The sequence below is a fragment of the Hippopotamus amphibius genome, chromosome 1, assembly GCF_030028045.1.
Source record: "Hippopotamus amphibius kiboko isolate mHipAmp2 chromosome 1, mHipAmp2.hap2, whole genome shotgun sequence".
NCBI lineage: Eukaryota > Metazoa > Chordata > Mammalia > Artiodactyla > Hippopotamidae > Hippopotamus > Hippopotamus amphibius.
In genome coordinates, this window is record NC_080186.1 from 233,004,714 (window position 1) to 233,029,611 (window position 24,898).

The 24,898-nt window shown below is 38.4% G+C and overlaps 1 protein-coding gene across 1 annotated transcript in view; it reads right to left on the reverse strand.

Moving 5' to 3' along the window:
- Positions 1-12,539, reverse strand: part of DDX4 (DEAD-box helicase 4) — a 67,435-nt gene extending 54,896 nt beyond the window's left edge. The window contains exons 1-2 of the mRNA XM_057700722.1: positions 12,468-12,539; positions 3,757-3,817 (exon numbers count right to left, since the gene is read on the reverse strand). Coding sequence (XP_057556705.1) covers positions 3,757-3,817; positions 12,468-12,539 — 133 coding nt within the window. The remainder of the gene's footprint in view (positions 1-3,756; positions 3,818-12,467) is intronic.
- Between the last annotated feature and the right edge of the window lie 12,359 nt (positions 12,540-24,898).

Here is a 24,898-nt window from a genome sequence, read left to right on the forward strand (position 1 = left end):
TGCAATCTCTCAAATTTATTTCCCATGCTTCCTTTCCCAAGAAGCTATAGGAAAATGGGCTCCACTGAAGTAGGAATCAAGGCAGGGGAATCAAGATAGAAAAAACACGGGATCCAGAGAAAAAGGAATGTGACACACAAAAGAGGTGAAGGGTAATTCTTGAGATGAGAGCCTAGAGAGGCAAGCCTACACTGGAGAGGACAGAGGAATCAAAAAAAAAAAAAAAAAAAAAACTGAAACTGACAGATCACTATATACATGATAGAAACTAACTATGAATATAGATAGTTTGATGGATATCCATGCTTAGAAAGATGTGTTAAAAACTATGATATGAATGGATAGCTGTGCTTCTGGCAGAGGGTTTAGAAGTGAATTAGCAATAGAAACACAGGTCAAGTAAACAAAACAAGGTAATGATTAACTCTAGTAAAAACAAAACAGAAGATTAAATAATAAAGGAAATGTAACCATAATATAGTACATGGTTCATATGTGAATGATACACACACACAGAGACATGATATAAAAACTGAGTATAGATTTTTATGCAGAAAGTGTGCTAACTATTAGAAGAGTGGGAAGGGAAGAAGTGTGAGTAGAGTATATAGGGGAAGGAAGAGCTAAATATTGGTATCAGAGGGGGACTGGATCCAGCACCCACCATCTAATTCCCTCCACCCAGCCCCCGACTCCCAGGGATACCAAAATCCCTGGGTGCACAAGTCCCTCATATAAAATCGTATGGCTTTTGCATATAACCTAATATCCTCTGCATACTTTAAACCATCTCCAGATTACATATAATACCTAATACAATGTAAATGCTATATAAATAGTTGTCAGTGGAGGGCAAATTCAAGTTTTGGTTTTTGGAACTTTCTGGAATTTTTTTCTAAGTATTTTTCATCCACGGTTGATTCACGCAGAAATATAAAAAATCAGAGTCAACAGACTGTCAACAGACAATGGTGGTTAAACCTGGGAGCCAAGATTTCAGATCATTTTCTTTCTTTTCGCCACTGTATTTAAGTTTTTCACTTTTTTTTTTTTTTTTTTTTGCCATAAGAATATTCAGGTAGTAACTTAGTATAGCATTCATTGGCCTAGTACATATTTCTGTAACAAAAAAATCTATTTTCATGAAAAAAATATTTTACTTAAAAAAGAGCTACCAGGGACTTCCTAGCTTGTGCAGTGGTTAAGAACCTGCCTGTTTCTGATTTGGGAGAAGCTAGTTTCTAGGTATCCCAGTTATCAATCTTGATAATAGTATTTTTAAAATGTATCTCCAAAAAGTCTGAAATTAAAAAAAAAAAAAAAGAATCTGCCTGCCAATGCAGGGCACACGGGTTCGATCCCTGCTCCAGGAAGATCCCACATGCCACAGAGCAACTAAGCCCGTGCACCACAACTATTGAGCCTGTGCTCTAAGGCCCATGAGCCACAACTATTGAGCCCGTGTGCCACAACTACTGAAGACCACGTGCCTAAAGCCCTTGCTCCACAAGAGAAGCCACCACAATGAGGAGCCCTCACATCACAATGAGTAGCCCCTGCTTGCCACAACTAGAGAAAGCCCGTGTACAACAACAAAGACCCAACACAGCCAATAAAAAACAAATTTATTTTTTAAAAAAACGCTGAGTACAATGATATAGCATTTAAAAAAAAAAAAAGATCTACCAAAGTACTTGTTATCCAGAGGTAAGCAGGCAATCTATATTTTTCATTATTTGATTTTATTTCATAAGCCTGAACATTCAAGATCTAATGCTAAGAAAAGTCTGAGTTTTTAGTTGGTGGCTATTTCAATCTAGCTTATTGACAATTTCACTACAAAGTAATGTTATGTCTTAATATACCATAGACCCACTTTCATTCCTTTACAAAAAATTATCTTTGACACCTCACAGAAAAAGATTTCTCCTGATTACACAATGATCTATGCATATAGATGTGTTAAGTAGTATAGATTACTTTTTCCAATTTTCTTTTTTGAATACTTCAAGCACACACATATGCATGTGGTTCGCCTTTTGCTGGGGTTTCAACAGGCAATAATTTCATAAACTTTTGATAATCTGAATATTCCATATTAAACTGCTGCATTTAAATGTTTACAAAAGACAAATGCATCTTGGCAATAGCAAAAGCATTTCTTCTAAATTCAACTTCCTTCTATCAAGAGAATTACTCTGAACTTAAGGTGAACATGGAAATTAAATTTGCTTTAACCTGATGAACTCTGACTCTCAAACTCCCCTTTACATTTTGGAACTACCTCTCCACAGGTTTCTTCACTTTGGGACAGGCTTCAGTGAGCCAGTAGCTCCCTTGACTATAAAATGTTTTACCTCATCCACCAATTTTTGATGAAAGAAATGAAACTACCTGGTGTCACCAGGCCCTCTCTCGTTCTAGAGTAAGACGTAAAAGTAGTAGTTAAGCAAATTCATAGAGACTCACAGTAAATTCATAGTAACTCAAATTCATAGAAAGTAAACTGTGATTGCCAAGAGCTGAGGAGAGGAAGGACTGGTGAGTTACTGTTTACTGGGTACGAAGTTTCAGTTTGGGAAGATGAAAAAGTTACAGAGGTAGACAGTGGTGATGGCTGCATAGCAGTGTGAATGTACTTAATGTCATTGAACTGTACACTTAAAAATGGTTAATACAGGGACTTTCCTGGTGGTACAGTGGTTAAGAATCCACCTGCCAAAGCAGGGTACACGGGTTCGATCCCTAGTCCAGGAAAATCCCACATGCTGCGGAGCAACTAAACCTGTGTGCCATAACTACTGAGCCTGCGCTCTAGAGCCTGCAAGGCACAACCACTGAGCCCACGCACCACAACTACTGAAGCCCATGCACCTAGAGTCTGTGCTCCGCAGCAAGAGAAGCCACTGCAGTGAGAAGCCCACACACCTCAAAGAGGAGTAGCCCCAGCTCTCCGCAACTAGAGAAAGCCTGAACACAGCAATGAAGACCCAAATCAGCCATAAATAAATAAATAAATAAATAAAATCTTTTTAAAAAATGATTAACACAGTAAATTTTATGTCACGTGTATTTTACCACAACAAGAAAAACTGAAAAAAAAAAATTGTAGAAATAGCATTTCAGCCTACTTTGGACTTCAACAAAATGAAAGGCTACTGCAATGAGTTTAACTTCCTAGCCGCGGTCCTACCACTTCCCCCCATTTTCCCATCCACATCAACTTTATAAAATATGTAGGCAAACCAGATGAAAACAAGTGGTAGGGGAAAAACAACAGCTCCCTTATTTTGATTTGTTTCTTTTATTTGCCTAGGACCTCCCCTAAATTTGTTTTCTGATCCCAAAGAAACTCACATTATCCTGATATGAGTTTGGTTTAAACAGTTGTTATCCTGACAGGTCACCACCATTGCAATCTGCTTCAACACCGTACAGAGTCCAGTCTTCTACTGCCTTATATCAGGAACCCTGACAATTCCCTAAGAGCCTGAAAGTCACACATGCAACTTCCAGGTTGAGAAAGGTTTTATAGCAAACCCACTAAATCAAAGGATACACTCCATAGCACTACACTCTCTCCTCTCTCCCTTCCTTTAGTTTTAAGTGGCCCCCAATTCAAAATACTCAAGCCAGAATGAATTCTCACTAGAAAAATTTAAAAAAAACCCTCTACAAGACATCTACCAGTCTGCTCCTCACCGGATGGAGCCCTTAATCTAAAAATGGTTTTACCTTTTTTGCCTTAACACATACCTGATGATGAAGCCAGAGTCCTGTTAAAAGTGTCTCCATTTGCTGCAGAAGAATACCTATCCTGTAAGAAGAAAGAAAAGACTAGTTTTCTACTTTGAATAATAAAAATGTGTCATCTATCTCATAAATACTGGAACAAAACAATTACAGAATGTAAGATTTTCTTGGTCACTGCATGTTCTTTTTTTCATTACTCTAAAACACCTTCACTTTAACATTGTATGTATATCATATTAATATATCACTTTTAAAAAAAATATATATATATATCACTTAAAACAGTGGTCAGCAAACTATAGTCACAAGCCAAATCTGGTGGGCCACCAGTTCTTGTAAATAAAATTTTATTGGAACACAGCCACCCTCAATTCATCTAGGTACGTCAATGGCTGTTTCTGTACTACAATAGCAAAGTTGCAGAGACCATAAGGCCTTCAAAGTCTAAAATGTTTACTACCTGGCCCTTTATGGAATTTGCTGACACACGACCTCAAATAAAAGTTTAGCCACCCTATTTTCAAAGTATAATCAAATACTATTATTATATGAATAAAATCTAACCAAAGTAATACATGTATAAATCAATGCCTGCCAATACACAATATAGTTTACAGAGTTCAGTATTTTACAGTATACTCATCAAAATTGTACAGAATAAAGTAGAGCACAGAAGGAGAGTGGCAAATAACAGTTTCTACAGTAAAGCACTACAGAAACTTATTTTTAAAGCTTCATCTGTGTTTATAATTAATGAAATTAATGTACTCACTTTAAAAAAAAGAATTAATTCTAAAGTAAAGAAAACCTCATGCACTAAAAACTATGTATCTACAGATACATCTCGCAGGTACACTAAAAATCCAAAGAACTGGTGGATGCCAGCTACAGGTCAGAATATACATGGTTAATTTCAATCAAATTTGTCACAGAAATGGTTCAAGATTGTCTTTAATGCTCCCAAATACTGACAATCCCATTTTCCCTACTTTAGTCTCAAAATTTATTCACTATTAATATATATGCATTATGCTTGCAACAGTATAATGACTACTGGACTCAGAAAATTCAACTTTTGTTATAAAATCAATAGCTAAATGTCAAGTTAATTTTGGAACCTTCCAACATTTCTCAGGGGGATCACTGGGTTAATGACAACATGAGTATCTTTTTTCTCACCTCTAACTCCTATGATATCCTTATCATCATTAAACCTTTATTTCCTCTCAAATAAGCTTCCTATACTTAAGGCAAAACTTTTGATCAGACCTCTGAAATTCTTGCACATCAAAATCAAAATTCAATAAAGTGACCTAAAACTTACAGATGATACTTTAATTAACTGACTGCATTAGAAGAATCAATATTTTTTCAAATAAGTTCCTTTAAATAAACCCAAAACTGGAGGAAGTGCACCAAGTCTTCAAGTAATACTTTTTTCTAAAATTTCTTTCACAAAAGACACTAAACAACTACTTTATAAACCTCGAAGGTCATCCAGTTATTTTTCTGACTTATTAAAAATAGACAATAGACTCCTGGAAATGGCTTGGGCTTTTGATAATTGCTACAGTAAAAGTTCCAACTGATGACTACCATACATATTAAAACAAACAAGTAATCCAGTTTTCCCTGTTTAAAGGGAAACCTGAAGACTTTTTTTTCTCTTTTCTAGTGGCCAAAGTTTTACTGGATGAATAGAGCCCAAAAAAGGGGCTAGTTTTATAAGTGTTATAAAACTTTCAGCTTTATATAACTGATAAAAAAGTAATGAAACACTCTGGCACCAAAGAATTGAAAAATTACTATTATTAGACAATCTTCAGACTGTAGAATTTAATATCCCACATACATTCCAAGGCAAATTTCAAAAAAAAACTTTTTTTTTTTCAGTACAATTCATCTTTCATCATAAAAAATCCTTAACCTTTTTCATTAGCTTAAAAATAATTTAGGACTTCCTAGGTGGTGCAGTGGTTAAGAATCTGCCTGCCAATGCAGGGGACACGGGTTCAAGCCTTGGTCCAGGAAGATCCCACATGCCGCAGAGCAACTAAGCCCATGTGCCACAACTATTGGGCCTGCACTCTAGAGCCTGTGAACCACAACTATTGAGGCCATGTGCCGCAACTACTGAAACCCACACTCCTAGAACCCATGCTCTGCAACAAGAGAAGCCACCACAATGAGGAGTCCTCACACCACAAGGAAGAGTAGCCCCCACTCTCTACAACTAGAGAAAGCCCGTGTGCAGCAATGAAGACCCAACACAGCCAATAAAAAAATAAATTCAATAAATACATTTATAAAAAATAAAAATAAATAAAATAAACTTTACATTTCCTTCAGCTACTGTATCACTTCTCTGCTCCTTTGTAGGCAAAATATCTTGTCTACAGTTGCTACCTCCACTTTCTCATATTCCATTTTTCCTTCAAGTGACTCTGGTCTAGCCTCCATCCTCACCTCCACACTGAAAAAGCTTACAATAAGGATATTATGTAATAAAATCACTACTTTTATGTTTCATCCTACCAGAGCTCTCAGCAGCATTTGAAACAAAAGACTAGCTCCTTCCTCTTTCCAACATTCTTCTCTGGCTTAAACAACACACACTCCCCTGGTTTTCCTCTTGACCCACTAGCCACTCCCTCCTCAGTCTCCTTTGCCAGCTCCTCCTCCAATGTACCTTTAAAGTTGGAGCGCCCCACAGTTCATGGCAGAGCCCTCGAAATCTGTTTTACTCCATCCAACTTTACCAAATCTCACAGCTTTAAATCCCACTAATACATAATTCCACTAATATACAGATAAATCTATAGCTCTGATCGCTCTCCTAAGCAACAAATTCATATAATCTACTGACTGGCATGTTTTCTTAGGCATCTCGAATTGAGCACAGCAAATACAGAATTCTTGATTTTTTTTTTTCCTCCCAAACTTGTTCATCTTCCACATATTTCCCATTTAAGTAAAGAGCACCATCATCCATCTAGTTGCTTAAATTTAAAAACCTGGCATCACTCTCTCTTTCATTCCCCTTATCCAGCCCATCCAGTCCTATCAACTCTATGTCCACCACTATCTCCAAGGTCCTCTCCCTCGCCTCCTTTTCTCTTTCCTTCTCAGATTTCATTTTCTACCAATCTTGTCTTATCTCACTGTGCTTTACCCACAGTAGATTGAATAATGGCCACTCAACAATATCAAGTCCTAATTCCTGAATTATGAAATGTTATCTTATTTGGAAAAGAGTTCCAGCATATATAACTAAGAATTTTGAAATGAGGATTATGCTGGATTATCATAGTGGGTCCTAAATGTCATCATAAGTGTCCTTATGAGAGGCAAAGGGTATCAACACAAACATACAGAGAAGGCCTGTGAAGACAGCAGAAAGAGAGGCAGCCACAGAACAAGGACTATAACCACCAGAAGTTGGAAGAGGCATGGATTCTCTCCTAGAGCCTACAGAAGGAAGAGAGCACTGCTGACACCATGATTTCTAACTTCTGGCCTCCAGAACTGTAAGAGAAAATTTTTCTGTTACTGTAAGCTACCTAGTTTGTGGTAATTTGTTACAGCAGCCATGGGAAACTAATACATCATACTATCTCCTGTTGCCCTGATACCCCAAGTTTGCTCCCTCCTCTGGATCTCTACAAATCAAGTCCTATTGGGGCTCCTTCAGGTCTCCAGCTCATGAGTCATAGTCTCAGGGAAGCTTTTCCTCTCCACGTGATCTAAATCTACCCCACCTCAATCAATCTCTCTCTCTCCCATTTCCCCACACACACAGTTTCCTGATTGTTTTTTAATAATACTTTTCACTATTTACATTTGATTTTCAATGTGCTTATTCTATCTCTCCCAGTAAAATACAATATCTATGATAGCAAGCCCCGTATCTATCATGTTCACCACTATCTCCAGCACCTAGTTTAAGGCTCAATAAAAATGTGTTGAATGAGTCTTAGGTTTTGACATTACCTTATTTTTAGAACATTTATAAACTCTTTCCCCATCCAAATGAACCAACTGAGAAATTCTATGTTTTAAACATCAGCGCTCTCACACCTAGCTGTAAATAATCTGTTTATGTTTTGATGAACACATTTCTTTTTACCTTGTATGTACTCTTATTTTCAAATCTGGAACATCTCACTTTTTTTTTTTAAGGTCTTTTGTCTTTTCAAACAAATGAATACTTCCACTAACGTGTTAAGTTGTTTTCTTTAAAACATGGTAGAGTTTTGACCTCAATTACCTGTCAGGTCTGCTACTCAAGTGAACTTATAGCTGGACAGCTTAAGAACCTTGAAAGATGCCTCTTCCCTGTCCAGTTTAGGGACCTATGCAGACAGTTCCATGTGTTTCTTCCCCAGCCCTATAAGGGCCTTCGCAAATATCTTCCATTTTATGCCCAAAATAAACTGAAATGCATCAGAGTACTACATCAACTTGTACAAAATACCAAGATCTCATCTCCTATTCTAGGTGCCATGTCAAATAAAGCTGAGTTAGGTTGTCCAAATAAACTGACCAGACAGGTTGCATCAGATCTGTACCACATAAAATTTAAATTTTGAACAAAATACATCTCTCCTCCTCTGATGTAAAACAGAAATTAAAGCTCCCAAATACAGACATCCCTTCTTCTGATTCATCAGTCCAAGCCAAATCAGCCCCATTCACATTCCCAGTTGAAATCTGGTCCCTTTTTCAGTTTCTCCAGCAATTGCTCCATGGAGTCATCTTCTGGAACTAATGCAGCTCCTTCAGCACCTCCAGAGCTAGAGAACTCCAACTCTGAGTGTCATATATCACACACAGACCTAAGGTTCCAGTTGACCTATCACGTCACACAAGAAAGAGCAAAGCACCTCAAAATGTAAACAATAACCAAAGCCCAGGAACAAACGTATCTGTTACAAACACAACCTAAGCCCTAATTTCTGTATGTGACATTTTCCAAATAAGTTATTTCCCCAAACAAAAACATTTAACAATCACAACTCATGTTGAGGTTATCAACTGCAGACTATATCACAAACCTACTGTGAGGACAGAGTATATACAGAGAAAAAAAGGGAGAAAATGAAAGGCTCTCTGATTTTAGGTTCTCGTGGGTGTCAGCCAATCTCTATCAGCTGACTGGAAAAACTGCCAATATGCCTTCAAGAGGATTCATTTTTCTCTATCCCCTGGACTAGCTCAAGCAACATTTCTACCATCTTTGCAATCTCTTTAGCCTTCTCCTCAGCCTCCTCACTTTGTTGTCACTCTGCCCTTGACTCCATCATTTAGATTTTGGAGGTGAGTGAGAGCACATTCCTGGGTTTTTATCTGGATGAACATATTGTATATCTCCCACAACATGTTCCTATTCAGCATATATGATTTTCTGTGCTCTCAAGTAAGAGACACAATATCTTTCCACATCTCACTGATGACTAGCAGCAGAAATTGCTGGAAATCTTCCTCAGGCTCTAGCACCTCAACTTCTTTAGGTCTGCCAACCCAACGATGTCCAACTACCACATTTCCCCCTGCTACTTCACAACTGCAGTATGAACATGAACAAAGAAGTCATGAATTTTACTTTCTTATCGAAACAATTATTACAAACTTTGCTTTTACTACTTAATAAAATTATAATTGTGGATGGACTAATTATCTCAAGCTGTTTACACTTTAATCACAAGAGTATCTGCCTTCTGAAATATGCCACAAAAAAAGGCAAAAAGACTAGACAGAAGTGATCACTGTGTAGACTTACTCCCAGGGTCATCTAACAAGAAACATTACATCTTGCAAGCAAACCCAGTATCCTGTTACAGTCATCATACTCATCCATTCCTCCAGTTATCCCAGCAAGTCTGCATGCCATGTGCAAACGCCTAACCACTGAGATCTCCAGACTAATGTAACTGCTAGATTCTCAAACTTCTCTCAACCTCACATCTTTTATTATTCTATCCCCAGGTGGTACACTCACTTCAAAAACTAGAATTGAGAAGTTCTAAGAACTACCAGAACAGTAGTCTGTTAGTTCAAAATTATATAAGCTTGTGTCAATATTAAATCTCCAAATAAGAATTTTGAGAAGCAGTCAGAAAAGGCTAATCACATAATAAGAATCTAGTGTATAAAGCACAGACAACTCTACTCAGCACTCTGTAATGACCTATACGGCAACAGAATCTAAAAAAGAGTGGATATAACGTATAACTGATTCACTTTGCTGTACAGCAGAAACTAACACAACATTGTAAATCAACTATACTCCAATTTTTAAAAATTAATAAAAGAAAAGGCTGATCACAGATATTGTTACCAATCCAAGATGGTCTCAGAGTCAATATAAATTGAGCAAAAGGGAAGCCCAGGTGCCTCTTGAAATAGAAATTCAATTAGAACAACCAATCGAAATGGTGCCTTTAAAAGAAAATAGGCTGAAGAAAAGACCTCAGATTTTTACTACACATACATGTCATGTATTCAACCTTAGTTGCTATATTTCTTATTCAACCAAGGCAGGCAAACAAAGCCACTGACTGCACCATGTTTCTTCAAGTCAAGTAAGCCAAATAACTAACTGCACAACCAGCACCAGGTGTTAAGACTGCAGACAAGTGCAAAAAGTTTACTACAAATTGGCCCCACACAAATATGTATTAAGAATCATAAGGTAGAAATGTTACCAAAAATTAATATTCAATTCGGTATGACCAATATCAAGAAACAAAGTATGTTACTGAATAGCATAAAGATTTCCAAAAGGTAAATCTGGAAGCCTGACAGTTGACAATCCTCAGTTTCAGACACCCTTTGCAATAACCACGCACAACATGCTACAGTGAAGTATACTGTTTGAAGAATACTTAGTGAAGACAAAATCTCAGATTAAGAAAAAATAAAAATTAGACAAGTCCAAGTGAAAGAACATCGGAACCTGTGAGTTAAACTTTGTATTAGAACTTCCTAGGTGGCGCAGTGGTTAAGAATCTGCCTGCCAACACAGGGGACACGGGTTCTATCCCTGTTCCAGGAAGATTCCACATGCCAAGGAGCAACCAAGCCCGTGCGTCACAACTACTCAGCCTGTGCTCTAGAGCCCGTGAGACACAACTATTGAGCCTGTGTGCCTTAACTACTGAAGCCCACGCACCTAGAGCCCGTGCTCTGCAACATGAGAAGGCACCGCAGTGAGAAGCCTGCACACCACGATGAAGAGTAGCCCCCGCTCGCTGCAACTAGAGAAAGCCTGTGTGCAGCATCAAAGACCCAACACAGCCAATAAATAAATAAGTAAATAAATTAAAAAATAAGTTAACTTAAAAAAAAACTTCGTATTAGAACAAGTCTATTGAGAACCAGGGGGAAAAAAGAACCATAAAATATTCTTTGACCAATTCCATTTTTGAAAAACCAACTCCCAAATTAAAACAAAGAATAAACTGTAAATATTCATGACAATATTACAGTGAAAAAATAACATCTTAAATTCGTACCAACAGAAAATCAATTATGTTATGGTAGATCTATTCCATGAAATATCATATAACCATTAGAAATTATTTTTAGGAAGTTAGTAGCATAGAGTAGTTAATGCTGAAGAGTGAAAAAGCTGAAATCAAAAATTATTATTACATACTATCATTACAATCTGTATAAAAACATGTTTGGGAAAAATAGAAGAATATTTACTAAAAACTTAACAGAGCATTTGTGCTAGTGAGCAAAATTGTTAGGTGATTTTTCTCCTCTTTTCCCAATGCTGTTACAATATTTTTGTGATAGCAAGATTATAAAAAGATAACATACAAAAGATATTATCTCTAAAATAAGTCCCAAAACAAGAAACATGATAAATTCAGATTAACTTCTTAGGTATTTTAATACAAACTTTATGTACGTACAGATCAAATTCAATTAAGATAAATACAGAATTATATATTTTATGATTTGGGGTAAATTAAGAATTTCCACTACGACATCGCCTGAAAGTGTCAGAATTGACTAACATAAACACAAACTGGAAATTCTAAAAGGAAAAAAAAACCAATCTTTGGAGACATTTTCAAGTAGATAACACTTATGTAAAAGCAATCCATTAAAATACACTATCTTCTAAAGTAGAGTCTGTTCACTTTTTTAGTCAACTTTCAAGTCAAAACTGAAATCCAAAAACCCACTTCACAACCCCTTCTTCTGAATTACAATGTAACTCTTCAAATGCCATTGAGGAAAAAGATCTGATTTGCACATTTGAAGATCAAACTGATTGTTACCATCTGAATCAGGCTAATGTTTTTACCTTGAGAGCCCTGCTTGTATAAAACCAATTTTCAGAATTCAAAATGTCAACCAAAAACGAATTATATTTTTCAGTTTTCTACACAACTGTATCTCAGAGACATTCAACCACATTAGCACAAGCTCGCTTTCACCCACAAGTTCTAAATCACTGAGATTTAAATTAAATTGTTAATAATATTATTATATACATTTTAGTTTTTAATTATCAAATTACCTCAGACTCTTACTCTATTTGAGGCTTAGCGTGCCTTATCGTTCCCCATAAGATAGTTAATAACAATCACACGGAATTAAGCACAGCATACTGTAATTTAGAACTTTCTCACCACAGTGATTTTCAACTTCGATAAAATCTGTAGCATTTAATAACCGCAAACTTTAAATTTTATTACCTTCTCAAATACAGGAACATAGGAAGACATATGAGGTTTGATTATTTCTGTTTCCCAATCTTCATCTTCCATGGTGGCTTCCAGTTCTATTTTCATAAAAATACAACCATGCACATGTGGCCTCAATTAGAATCCGAGAGATCAGAATCGTATGTCTAAAAACATAAACCCTCATCATTTCCCATATACCCCTCCAAACTACTCAATTAAGTGTCGATCCTCCCCAAAAGTTTTTGCAAAAAGAGCCATTAAGTTTTGTTCCTGACCGAGAGACAGCATTTATGTCCATCCTTTTTTATTTTTAAAAACTAGCTGAACCACTTACATAATCACTCCAGCAATCACCATGCTCCCACTGATGTTTAGGCTTTCCCCCAAAATCTGTTGACAGAATTCATCTTCTCCATCAAAGGGTCCCCAAACGTCTTAATGGATATTAAGGGGAAGGGAAATTTTTCAGGTACTACTCAAGGTGCCTCCCTTCGAAAGTAGGTAAGCCGGTTACCCTGAGGTTTTTGAGTTTTGATTTAGTTTCGCGGCGGGGGAGGCGAGGGGCCACCGGGGATCAAGGCCTTGAAGTTTGACAGGGAAGGGAGGGGTGGTTAGGTGGCTCAAGTGCCTCCAACAAAGGACTAGCTTCGCCAAGGAAGGTTTACACGCAATGGCACTACAACCAGCCCCGTTCAGAGAAAGAGACGAGCAGGGGCTGGTCGAAAAGGCTCCTTCGCCGCCTCTGCAGGCCTCAACCCCAGACTTCGGGCACTACGGTGCTTTGGGACCCTCCAGCAGGAAGCAGAATGACCGCAAAGGACTGCTTCTAACCGCCGCCCACCCCATCCCTCCTTCGCTTGGCCCAAAGTCCAGGTGCTGGGAAGCCCAGAGGGTCGGGACGAGGCACGTACCAGGAACAAAGCCCCCGGCCCACTCACCCCAGCGCCGCTTGCTCTCCCGGGGTCTTCGCCCAGCACTGACGCCGCTTAAACGGCTGCACGTGCGGGACGCCGACTGCGTCAGCTGCGCGGCTCCAACAACAAATGGCACCAGGCGACGAGCGCCCTCAGCCAATCAGCGCTCAGGCAGCCGCGTCATCCCGCCCCCTTCTCCAGCCTCTCCTCCCGCGCTTGTTCGCCTTCGAGGCCTCGGTGGCCGGACCCATTAGGCTCCTCACAGGGTGGCCCGTTAGGCCTCGGGGCGCAAGATTGACCGCTTGCCCTTGTCTGTAGATTCTTAGGTGGGATCCTCAACTTGGGGAAGCTATAGAATTTCCCTATGTAAGCCAAAGTTAAACATAGAAGAGAAATAAAATGCCCTCTCACCCACCTGTTGAAGCTTTCGCTCCCTCTCCGCCGACTGCCGTCCCTGGCAGTTGGCCTCTCTGCCTCCGTTGCCCAGGCGCTTGCTTCGCATCCGGGGCTTCCCCAAGTGCCTCAACGTACGGCTGAGGCCGGTGGACGTGGTGCATTTCCTTTTCCTCCTAGTGAGGGCTGGGATGAGACTGTCACGCTGATATCCAGGGAGCTGTAAAGAAAGCAGCTTGTCTTATAGAGGTGGGGGTCCAACTCTTTGGGAAGATGTCCTCTGATCCGGAAGGAAGAAGGGAATTGTGCTGGCGTAGGTCGTCCATCAACGCTTGGATTCGTGGCCCACCTGTTTATATCCCTAGAGTTACTGGCCAAACCTAACGGTAACCGAAGGTCCTTCCAGTACTTACGCTCTCATCAATCAGATATTCTTGTTCTGCCCCACAAAAAGCCGGGAAAATCCCTCCGTATTTTCCCGTCCCTCCAAAAGGCGTAACAACGGACTCCTTGAAAAGTGGCATTTTCTTTTTTGGTTCTATTTACATCATTTTCCGTTCTCTGAATCTTTGAATAAGTTCCGAATATTTCATCAATATTAACTCCAACACAGTGTGACACCCAAGCTAGAGGCTGAGGTATCTTGTGGGCACCGTTCATACTTTTCAGCTCTAGAACCACCATTATTGGTCTCTCTCTTCCATCAAAAATATGTCAGGATTTATTTAGTTAGCACCAAACTTTGTCAGACTATTTTCAAGATGAATTATCTTTAAAAGATTATATTTAACAAAAGTCAAACCGGAATATGTTTTAACATAATTGTCATTTTTAATTATTTCTACTTTTAAACACAATTTTCACATCACACCCTTGAGGCAGCTGATACTTTCAATCACGGTATATGTATGGGGGAGAGACACCAGTACTCTTTCTAGTGCTCCGAATTTGTACACAGGGTCCTCTGAGGTATTTTAACTCACTTTGGATTGAATGTTCTTTCAAAATTTTTATGTTATGGGAAAATATGTATTAAGTGAAAAGAGCAAAATATGAAATTGTGTAGATAGAATGGTAACCAACTAGATTTTTTATTTTAGGAATAGAAACTTTGGAGGTATTTTCTGAAAGAGCATATATTTTAAAACATTTAGCAAATATTCTCTGCTATTAACTCTTGGAGAGAAGGGGTTTTGGTTGCTTTCAATGAAATAGTTCTTTATGAAACACTCAATGTATATAATTTTTGAGAGCTAGCCCCGGTTAAGAAAAAGTGAATTCTGATGAGAACTGAAGTTCAGTATTAAGGAAAGGATAAACAATGGATGAAAATAACATAATTCAAAAATTGAACATAAACAGTCAAAAAGGACAAGCACAGTTTAGTAAAGACTTGCTCCTTAATGTGTGTCCCAAGAAAGTGAAGCCAGTATATTCTACAAGTATTTTCTGGTTCCATCTAAAAGATCTTAAATTAGTGCTGGTAATAAATCACGACATAGGGGAAAAGCAGGAATTCATTCTGTTGTTAAATAGGCTTTAAATGAGCACCTACTGTATGCCAGGTACTATGCTAAATGCTACAGGTAAAATTAGCCTATCAAGGAACATTCTAGTGAAAAGAATGGCAGTGGCTAATGGAACTTAAAACCTTAAGATTCCTGTCTCTCCAGATTCCCTGGAAAGCTTATATAGAGTTTCTCCAAATTCCCTAAATCCCATATAATAAGGTAGGACAAGAGTTTTCTCAAAGATGTCTCTCAGTTTGGAATCAGTATTTGTAGTTAAGTTCAAAGTAATGCAGATAAAGAGAACTGATATTTCAGACTTTGTTTTCAGCATCATCTCCACATTATTCAAATACTGATTTTTTTTTTTTTTTTTTTTTTTGGCACACGGGCTTAGTTGCTCCGCGGCATGTGGGATCTCCCTGGAGCTAGGATCAAACCCGTGACCTCTGCATTGGCAGGCGAATTCTTAACCACTGCACCACCTAGGAAGCCCTCCAATACTGATTTTTTAATTGATGAGGACTGTGCCTAGTGCCATGTCAAATCTATTAAAAATTCCTTCAATCTACCAAAAGTACAAAAATGGATTACCTCAAGTGGGGGAGAGTTAGATGTTAATTCTTTAAGTATTATAAATATTTGAGAATCTCCTATTATGCAGATAAGCATATGACAGACTAAAAAATTAAACACTGCAGGTTGGAGCCCTGTACATCAACACAAAAGGAGGTGCAGTGGGTTATAATGTCTCCAAGAGAGCTAACACAACTTGTGCTAGTAAAACATCTGAGGAAAAAAGTAATCAGAAAAGGGTTTTCAGCATACCAAGCAGGGTTCAGAGAGCCAAAAATATCTGTGTTTTTCCATTAATAGCTAAGGCAGTGTTTGTGAAACTGTAGTACACATAACACTAATTTTAGACAGTTCATAGTCAATTTACATTTTTATAGTTATTTTAGTGTTTATATTTAACATTTTAATGTATATTAGAAATCATCAGACCTATGGTTTCAGAAATATAATTGCTTAGATGAGGCTAAAGTATATATTTAAGTTTAAAAAGTTTATTCAATTAGAATAAAACTGAGTATCAATGGTATACAGGGATAGCAAAATTCATGAAGGTGGCATCAAATGACTAAAGTATGGGAAACATTGGTGCAAATGGAAAAGACTGGATCTGGACACTGGCGACTAGAGAGATTTTTGCCATTGTGAGGTAAAGATATTTCATCAGTACTTGTTCTGATTCCATGCTCACTTAGCAACTGCCTCTGTAATAATTGAACTCCCCCAAGTATTTTGATACTGAGAAAGGAGGTGCAGTGAATAAGACATACAAGCCTTACTTGGTCCCCATTTTGAATTAATACATTGAGATTCTGCTTCAGAAATCAGTCTGCTTTGAGTTAAACTAGCATTCCTGAGAGAGAATCTGCTTGTAAGCAACCAGACCTCCTAGATGACATAATATATTCAGTGGGCCCTAAGCAGCTTTCCAAGTGTATTTAATGAGAGCTTAAAGTAAAAGAAGGATAAAGAGTCAAATACTGTGTCTGGGGACCTTGGACAATCCTTCCTAAGACTAAGGGGTCTTCTTGGCTCCTTGCTACGAAATGATGTTTCATCAGTGAATTATGGGGGATTTGGTAAACAGTCACTTAGGAAAGCAGAGTATAACAAGATCTAGTCTTTTCCATTCCTACTAGGTGTTAGGTACATCTAACAAAGAAAGCTGACTTCTCTGTGTCTTAAATGGCAAAAGCAATTTATGAATGTCATCTTTGTCAGTCATCCTGGGTATAAAAGAGGGAAGTATCCCACCTCAAGAGGAGAAGTAGTGACCTGGTCCCATCCATGAACCTAGACCAGGATTGAATCTCTTTTATCTACCCCTCCTAAGACTGGAGGGTTGGAGCTTTCAAAAAGTTAGAGAAGATTAAATCACTAGCAATTGGCTGAGAGGTCAGCATTGGTCATCTTTAGTTGTTCATTTATTAATGATGTGACCTTGGGCAAGTTATTTGATTTCTCTCTCTGTAAAATGGGGATAACCAGGGCCACCAGATACAGCTCTGGATGTTGGGCTCTGCACAAAGGCTCTAAGAAGGAGCTAAACTCAGCCTGCACTCCACCTACCAAGTCATGCTCCTGCAGAGCCCCATCCACCCGTGTGAGGTGCCGTTTTCTAATTCTCACAAAGGTTAAAAAACCCTCTATTTTAGATAGTTATAATGGCTTCTATTTCCCTGGTTGGTCCCTGACTGATACAGGGATTTTACTGAAAAACATTTTTGCCTGAAATCTGTCCTTTAGAATGCTGATTCTTCTATACAGTGCCTAATAAAAAGCCTTTATTTAAATTTAGGACTTCATAAGGAGTTATCTACACTTGCTCTTTCCACTACCCACCTAATTTCTTTCCTGAACCCATTACAGTATGGCTTCTGCCCCCATTGCTTCACTGAAACTGCTACTGGCAAGGTCACCTTGACCTCCTTGTTTCTAAGCCCAACTGACAGTTTCCAATTCTTAACCTATCAGGTCTCTTAGAAGTTCTTGACACCTGGCTACTTCTTCTTTATAAAAATACTCTATATGTAACTACATATCCACATGGAAAAAGATAAAATTGGACCTGTTCTTCATACCATATAACGGGATAAGAAATTCAAATGTGGATTTCCCTGGTGGCTCAGTGGTTAAGAACCCACCTGCCAACGCAGGGGACACAGCTTCCATCCCTGGTCCAGGAAGATCCCACCTGCTGGGGAGCAACTAAGTACATGCACCACAACTACTGAGCCTGTGCTCCAGAGCCTGCGAGCCACAACTACTGAAACCCACACGCCTAGAGCCTGTGCTCCACAACAAGAGAAGCCACCACACTGAGAAGCCCACGCACCACAACAAAGAGTAGCCCCCGCTCACCACAGCTAGAGAAAAGCCCCCAAGCAGCAACGAAGACCCAATGCAGCAAAAAATAAATAAATAAATAAATAATTTTTTAAAAAGAAATTCAAATGTAAAAACAGTAGAACCATGCAAGAACTAGAAGAAAACATTGATGAATTTCTCTACACTTGGAAAAATGTTCCTATTTATGATTCAAAATCCAGAAGCAATAATGTCACATAGTGTGACTATACACAGATTAAAATATAAAACTTTTCATGACAAAAAAATAAAAAGTAACAAAGCCACAAGATAAATGACAAACTGGGAATAAAAGTTTCCAACATAATCCAGAAAAATGGTTAATGTCTGTAATAGAGAGAGCGTCTAAAAGTCAAAAAAAAAAATCAACAAATCTAAAGAAAAATAGCAACAGATATAAACAAAGAATTCACAGAAAAGAAAAGCAAACAACCCTTAAATACATGAAGAAATGCTCAATTTTATTCGTTTCATGAGCAATGCAAATTAAAACTACACTAAGATATAATCTTTCACCTATTAAAATGGCAAACATTTGATAATGCAGACTATTAGAGAAGCTTCAAGGTAACAGACACCCTCATACATCACTGTTGGGGATGTTCCATGGGAATTTGACTTCGTCTAGCAAAATCACATGTGCATTTACCCTTGGATCCTGTAATCCTACTTCTAGAATTTATCTCAAAGACACACTGGCAAAAAATATAAAAGGACATATACACCAAGCTATTAATTGCAGAACTAAAAGCTTAAGACTGGAAATAATTCAAAAGTTCAATAGCAAACTGAAATATCCACCCATGGAGTTGTAGGGGCAGAAAATTTCTCCCTTCTTCCTTTCTAGGCTTTTTGACTGGTCCAATAATTAAACTGACATGAAACAGATTAAAAGGACAAAAACAAATTTAATTTCACACGTACAGGAGCTGCATAAAAATTAGACTCAAAGAGGCCAAAGCAAGAAGCTTTTATACCTCGTTAGACAAGGAAACAATAAACTTGTGAAGAATTGACAAGACAAAGGGGTTTGGCCTTGTGATAGTAAATTTGGTGAAGTAACAAGATCTGCTTAGGGATAAGAAGGCCCTATATTCCCTAACTCTGGTGATAAGGGTGCCTTCTTCCTTTCTGGTATTGGTGGAGGGGGTGGGCAGAGTACCTCTCATATGGAAGATTTATATCATACTTTCAGAGAGACAAAGATGGCTCAGAGTGTCCTTACACTGGCTGTTTCTCAAGTACCTTTAATTCAAACTAATCAATATACCAAAGTGGCATATTTTGGGGTGCTCCCCTTCAGAGTATTCTCCAGCTGTAAAAAGGAAAGAGGGTTATTTCTATATATTGCTATGGAGTGATCACTAGGATATGTTATTGGAAAAAAGCCAGGTACAGAATAGGGTGTCAAGTATGCTAGCTTATATCTAAAGAGATATATCTGCTTATATTTTTTAAAAATGGAAGGATAAGCCAAAAATTATAAAATGACTACCTATAAGATAAGAAAGAACAGGTTGAAAAGGGTAAGAATGTATGCCAGACATCTCTGAGTGAGTGGATTTGACTGTGAAACCATATGATTGTTATGCAAAATTATAAAACTGAACTAAATCAAAACTTTAAAAACTATTTTAAAATTTAAAGCAAAAAAAAATACACTTAAATAAATGTGTGTTGAGTTAGTGGCTTAACCACGCAAAGAAGTTATTCCAAGTGATTTAAAGTATAGTAATTTGACCATATGTCCCTAGTGGGATATATCATAAGGCAAAAAGAACTACAAAAAAAAAAAAATTCTGTAATCATATTGTTGGTAATAAACCGGTACATGTTTAAGTTAATATTGTTTAAGTAGTAAGATTTCTAGTGTGAGAGAAAAGAGATTGAAATAGAAAATCAGAGATTAAGAAATAACCCTATACTCTTAAACTTAAATTGGAAATATCAGTATGAACTTGTGATATATCTCTTAAAAAAAAAAAGGATTTCCTTATTCTGCCCACTGAAATAGCATAGAAACAATGACAAACCCATTGGCAGTGCACATGCTAGCACACAGACTACTGTCGACCTAAAAACAAAATCACTGCCAAATATTTCTCCAACAAAGGTGGGTTTATTCAGGATCAGGAGAGAATTGCAATTTGGGGTCTGCAACCATGCCAAACCACATGCAAGTCCCAGCACAGCAAAGCAAGGAGAACACTTTTATAGAGAGGAAAAGGACTTGTCAAAGCACCTGGCCAGTAATAGGGGTTCCTCATAGTTCTAGAGGAGTTCCTCAGGTAGGGATAACCTTTTCTTAAAAGACTTTAGCCACAGAAGAGGTAGTCTGTCTTCAAGGAAAGGCTTCAGTCCACTGTAAAAACATACAGACCATAACTAGAACAAAGAGCTCATGGCTTTTCATTGGCTGAGTCCTTGCCAGAAGATGAGTCTTTCTTCTTTCTTTCAGGTTCTACTATCATCACAGGGTGTGAGAGCTCCCCCTTCTGGTCTCCCAACTCTATTTAATTGAGGTTTCTGTTTATTAATTTTTTACATTTTCCTCTCTTGATTAGGATTCTTCTCTGAAAGCACTGCTGAGCAAGAGTCAGGATTTCTAGTTTCAATGGCTTTTTGTCCCTCAATGTCAAGAAGGACCATTTCTGGGTATAATGTCTCATGTCAGAGGGAAAGTGCACAGATTGGAAACCTATTAAGGTCCCATTTGAGTAACAAGGAGGAGGAAGGAGGATTCTCAGGCACTTTTTATCTAAAGTCTGGTTATCAAAATCATAGACATCAGAGACCTTCTGAAGCATTACGCCATCATCAAAGGTTTGGTGACAAACTTCCAACATGCCTGGTCTAGATATCTTGGGAAAGCTGTCACATCAGATGTCACCTGCTTCAATTCTGGAAAATCTTTACTTTCAGGTCACCAGATGATGTGCAGTTCACTGCTTTCTTTAGGTGTATCTCATGAATCCAAGAGTCTATTCCTTGGAGTCTGGAAGCACAAAGGTTTTTTGGAGTACTTGATAGAGTACTTTCCACCAAGGTTGAAGAGAATTCTTCTGGATGTATCTTTTCCAATAGACAGAAATCTCCAGGTGGCAAGTTGTGATGCTTAAGGTCTTTGTCCCCCGAGGGTGCACTGTGAAAAGACTGATCTACTAAAACATGGTTATTTTTTAAATTTATTTGTTTATTTTATTTTTGGCTACGTTGGGTCTTCACTGCTGTGCGCGGGCTTTCTCTAGTTGTGGAGAGCAGGGGCTACTCTTGGTTGTGTGTGAGGGCTTCTCATTGTAGTGGCTTCTCGTATTGCAGAGCGCGGGTTCTGGGTGCACAGGCTTCAGTAGTTGTGGCTCATGGGCTTAGTTGCTCCGCGGCAAAAACATGGTTATTTGTAATAGAAACAGTTAGGCCTTTGCAATATCGGAGTATCTCTCCTTTTATTAGTTGTAGGTCAAAGAAGCAGGAGCCAAGTTCATTGGGTATACCATGATTAGCTCAAAGGATGAGAGTTTATGAATTCCAAAAGGGGTGGATATGAGATGTAGAAGGATCACGGCAATGCTTTGGCCTGATGTATTTGGAGGGCCTCTACAAATTTTGCCAACTGAGTCTTAATAACACCCTTAGTGCGTTAGACTAAACCAGAGGATTAAGGATGGTATGCACAGTGAAAGTGGTGTAAAACCGGCCAAATAGCACAGACTTGCCAAAGCACCTGGCCAGTAAGATGGGTTCCTCATAGTTCTAGAGGAGTTCCCCAGCTGGGAGTAATCTTTTCCAAAAGCAGTTTAGCCACAGAAGTGGTAGTCTGTCTTCGAGGAAAAGCTTCATCCAGTGTGAAAACATATAGACCATGACTAAAACATATTTCTATCCATTAGACGGAGGAATTTGTATGAAATCCACTTGCCAGATCTCAGATGGTCCACGAAGCAGTTTAAAATGTCCAAGGGCAACACAAACAGGCTTCCCTGGAATATACTTTGGACAAGTGGGACAAGTGAGGTAGGCACTTTTTGCAGCCTTGTTAATGTTTTCCCTACCAATATTGATTCATGAAGGTTATCATTTTGTCAGTATACTAATGATTCAATGCATGTACATTGGTGAAGAGTGGGAATTTGGGGGTCTCCAGTAGGATTGGATTGTCCAAAACAGAACTTTTTAAAAAAAATCAAACCAATATATTAAATTTTATTTCCACTGGAAGAAGGAAGCCACGTTGCTTCCACATTCCAAAATCGTGAACTACTCTGAAAGCATATCTACTAACAGTATAAATATTGGCATCTTTGTTCTTGGCTAAAGTACAGCCCACATGAGAGCATATAATTCAGTACATTGGGCGGAAGTAGGCATGGGTAAAGATGCTGCCCCAACAGCATCAAAAGGAGTTGTAATTGCATACCCAGCATAATATTTGCCATTGTCACCTTTCAAATAAGAACCATCAGTGAATCATGAGAAGTCAATATTACCCAATGGAATTTCCTTTAGATCATTACAAGGATTCAGGAGGTGATCTGTCAGCAGTAAGCAGTCATGAGGTACTTCATCAGTGACAGAGGGAAGAAAAATAGCCAGGTTAAGGTTATTACAAGGTAAAACAGTTATGTGAAGGGCAGTTAACCAAAGTACTTCATAGGAGTTGAGGCAGCTGGCTGAGGAATGTTAAATGTGGGAATTTAGGAGTGCTTCTGCTGCCTGAGATACAAAAATGGTTAGAGGATCCCACAACGACTTTCTCCATAGCCTTAACCAAAAGGGCAGTGGCTATAACGGCTCTAAGGCAAGGGGGTTATCCTCATGCCACAGGGTCCAGCTGCTGGCTATAACACCCTGTGGGCCCATGGTGGGTCTGTGTTTTGGGGTGAGTACCCCAAGGGCATTCCTTTCCTTTTCATATACAACAAGGCAAAAAGGAATCTGATAATTGGGAAGATCAAGGGCAGGTGGGTTCAGCAAACAATTCTCTAAGACCTTGAGGCTATGTCATCCATTTCTTCCCATAAAATTAGATTGTGTTATTGTTAAGTAAAACATACAGAAGTTTGGTCATAAGAGAGAAATTTAGAATCCAATTTCAGCCATTACGAACTAGCCCAAGAAAACCTGACACAATTTCAGCAATTACAAACTAGACCAAGAAAATTTCACAGTTGGCAATTTTAGGTTTTAGGAAACTAAGACACCATGAAGTCTATCTGGACCTAAGTGTAGACCTTGTTCTGATATCTGATGCCCCAAATATCAAATGTGGTTTGGGGCAAACTGCAACTTTTCTTTAGCGATATGATGTCCCTTTAAGGTTAAAAGTTAAGCAAATGGATACTGTCTTTCTGTAAGGAAACTTGAAGAGTAAAGAAATGAATCATCCACATATTGCAACAAAGTAGAATCTCTAGGGATCAACCTTCACAATTGTCAGGAGAAATAAGGACTCAGTATAACCCTGAAGCATTGGTCTAGGTGAACTCTCTTTCTCCCCAAGTGAAGGCAAAAAGGTATTGGGTAGCTTCATCAACTGAAATACTAAAGAATACACTACATAAATCAGTTACAGTAAAGAACTTATAACCTAATAATTATGAGGGTTAGGAACAATAGAGCTAACAATGTTGTTTGTTGCTGGGAGGTCCTGGACAAACCTCCACCCTTGGCCCTTAGTTTTCTCACCGATAAAATGGGAGTGTTAGCCTAGTGCAAGGGATAATGAGGCCTTGAGCCTTGTAATCTCCTATTTGGGCTTTACACCTTGAATGGCTTCCTTACTCTTAGGGTATCGATTAATTTTGGGAAGAGGTTTCGAGGGGTCTATCTGAATTTTGATGGGAAATGTACTAAGAATTTTGCTAACATCATTTGGAGATTTTGTTCATAAGGAAAGTGGTAGCCAATTCAATAGGGACAAATGGTCAGTGTTTCCAGAATCTGCTCTAGTACAGTCAGGGATAAATTAGGAGTAAAAAAATTTTTTTAATTACGCAGCTGGAATCAACATTTGAAGAAAGACCAGAATTTTATTTAAAGTCTTAAGAATTTTATCTGAAGTCAATTGTAATATTCATGAGCAGGTTCATCGGAGTTTTGTGTGCAAGTCTGAATTTTGTTCCAATTAACAGGCTTTGGAAAAGCCCTAGGAATTGCTTGTCTAGCAACTGCCTGGGCCTAATCATATAATAAGTCACTGTGCTGGTTTCTCAGTTGTAATTCTAGAGCTCTTTCAGGACTTTCCCAATTAGCAGTTTTTATCCAATGCTGGGCCTGGCCTTTAGCAACAGGCATATAAACCAGCTGATATTAATCAGAAAAACCAGGTTATATATTTGAATGACTATATTAAATTCCTCAGTAAATCTGTAAAGACCTTCAGTTACTTTGGGAAAATCTTTGGCTATAGCTTGTAGTTCAGCTTTAATACCAAGAAATTAAGCTTTTAGCCTCTAGATCCTCAGAATGCTTAGTTTTAAAGCGACAGGTTCTGACAAGTTCAGAGAAAAAGGGAGTAGGGAGAGTTTCAGAGAAAGGAGGAAGTTTGGTGAGAGAATTAGTATAGGGATGGCGTAAAAGGGAGGAAGATGGTGCCGTGGGAGATATAAGATGACGCCAGAGGCAGAACCTGAGACAAAGACGCCAAGGAAGAAAAGCCTGAGGCTTCAGGAGCCATGTTAGCTTTCTT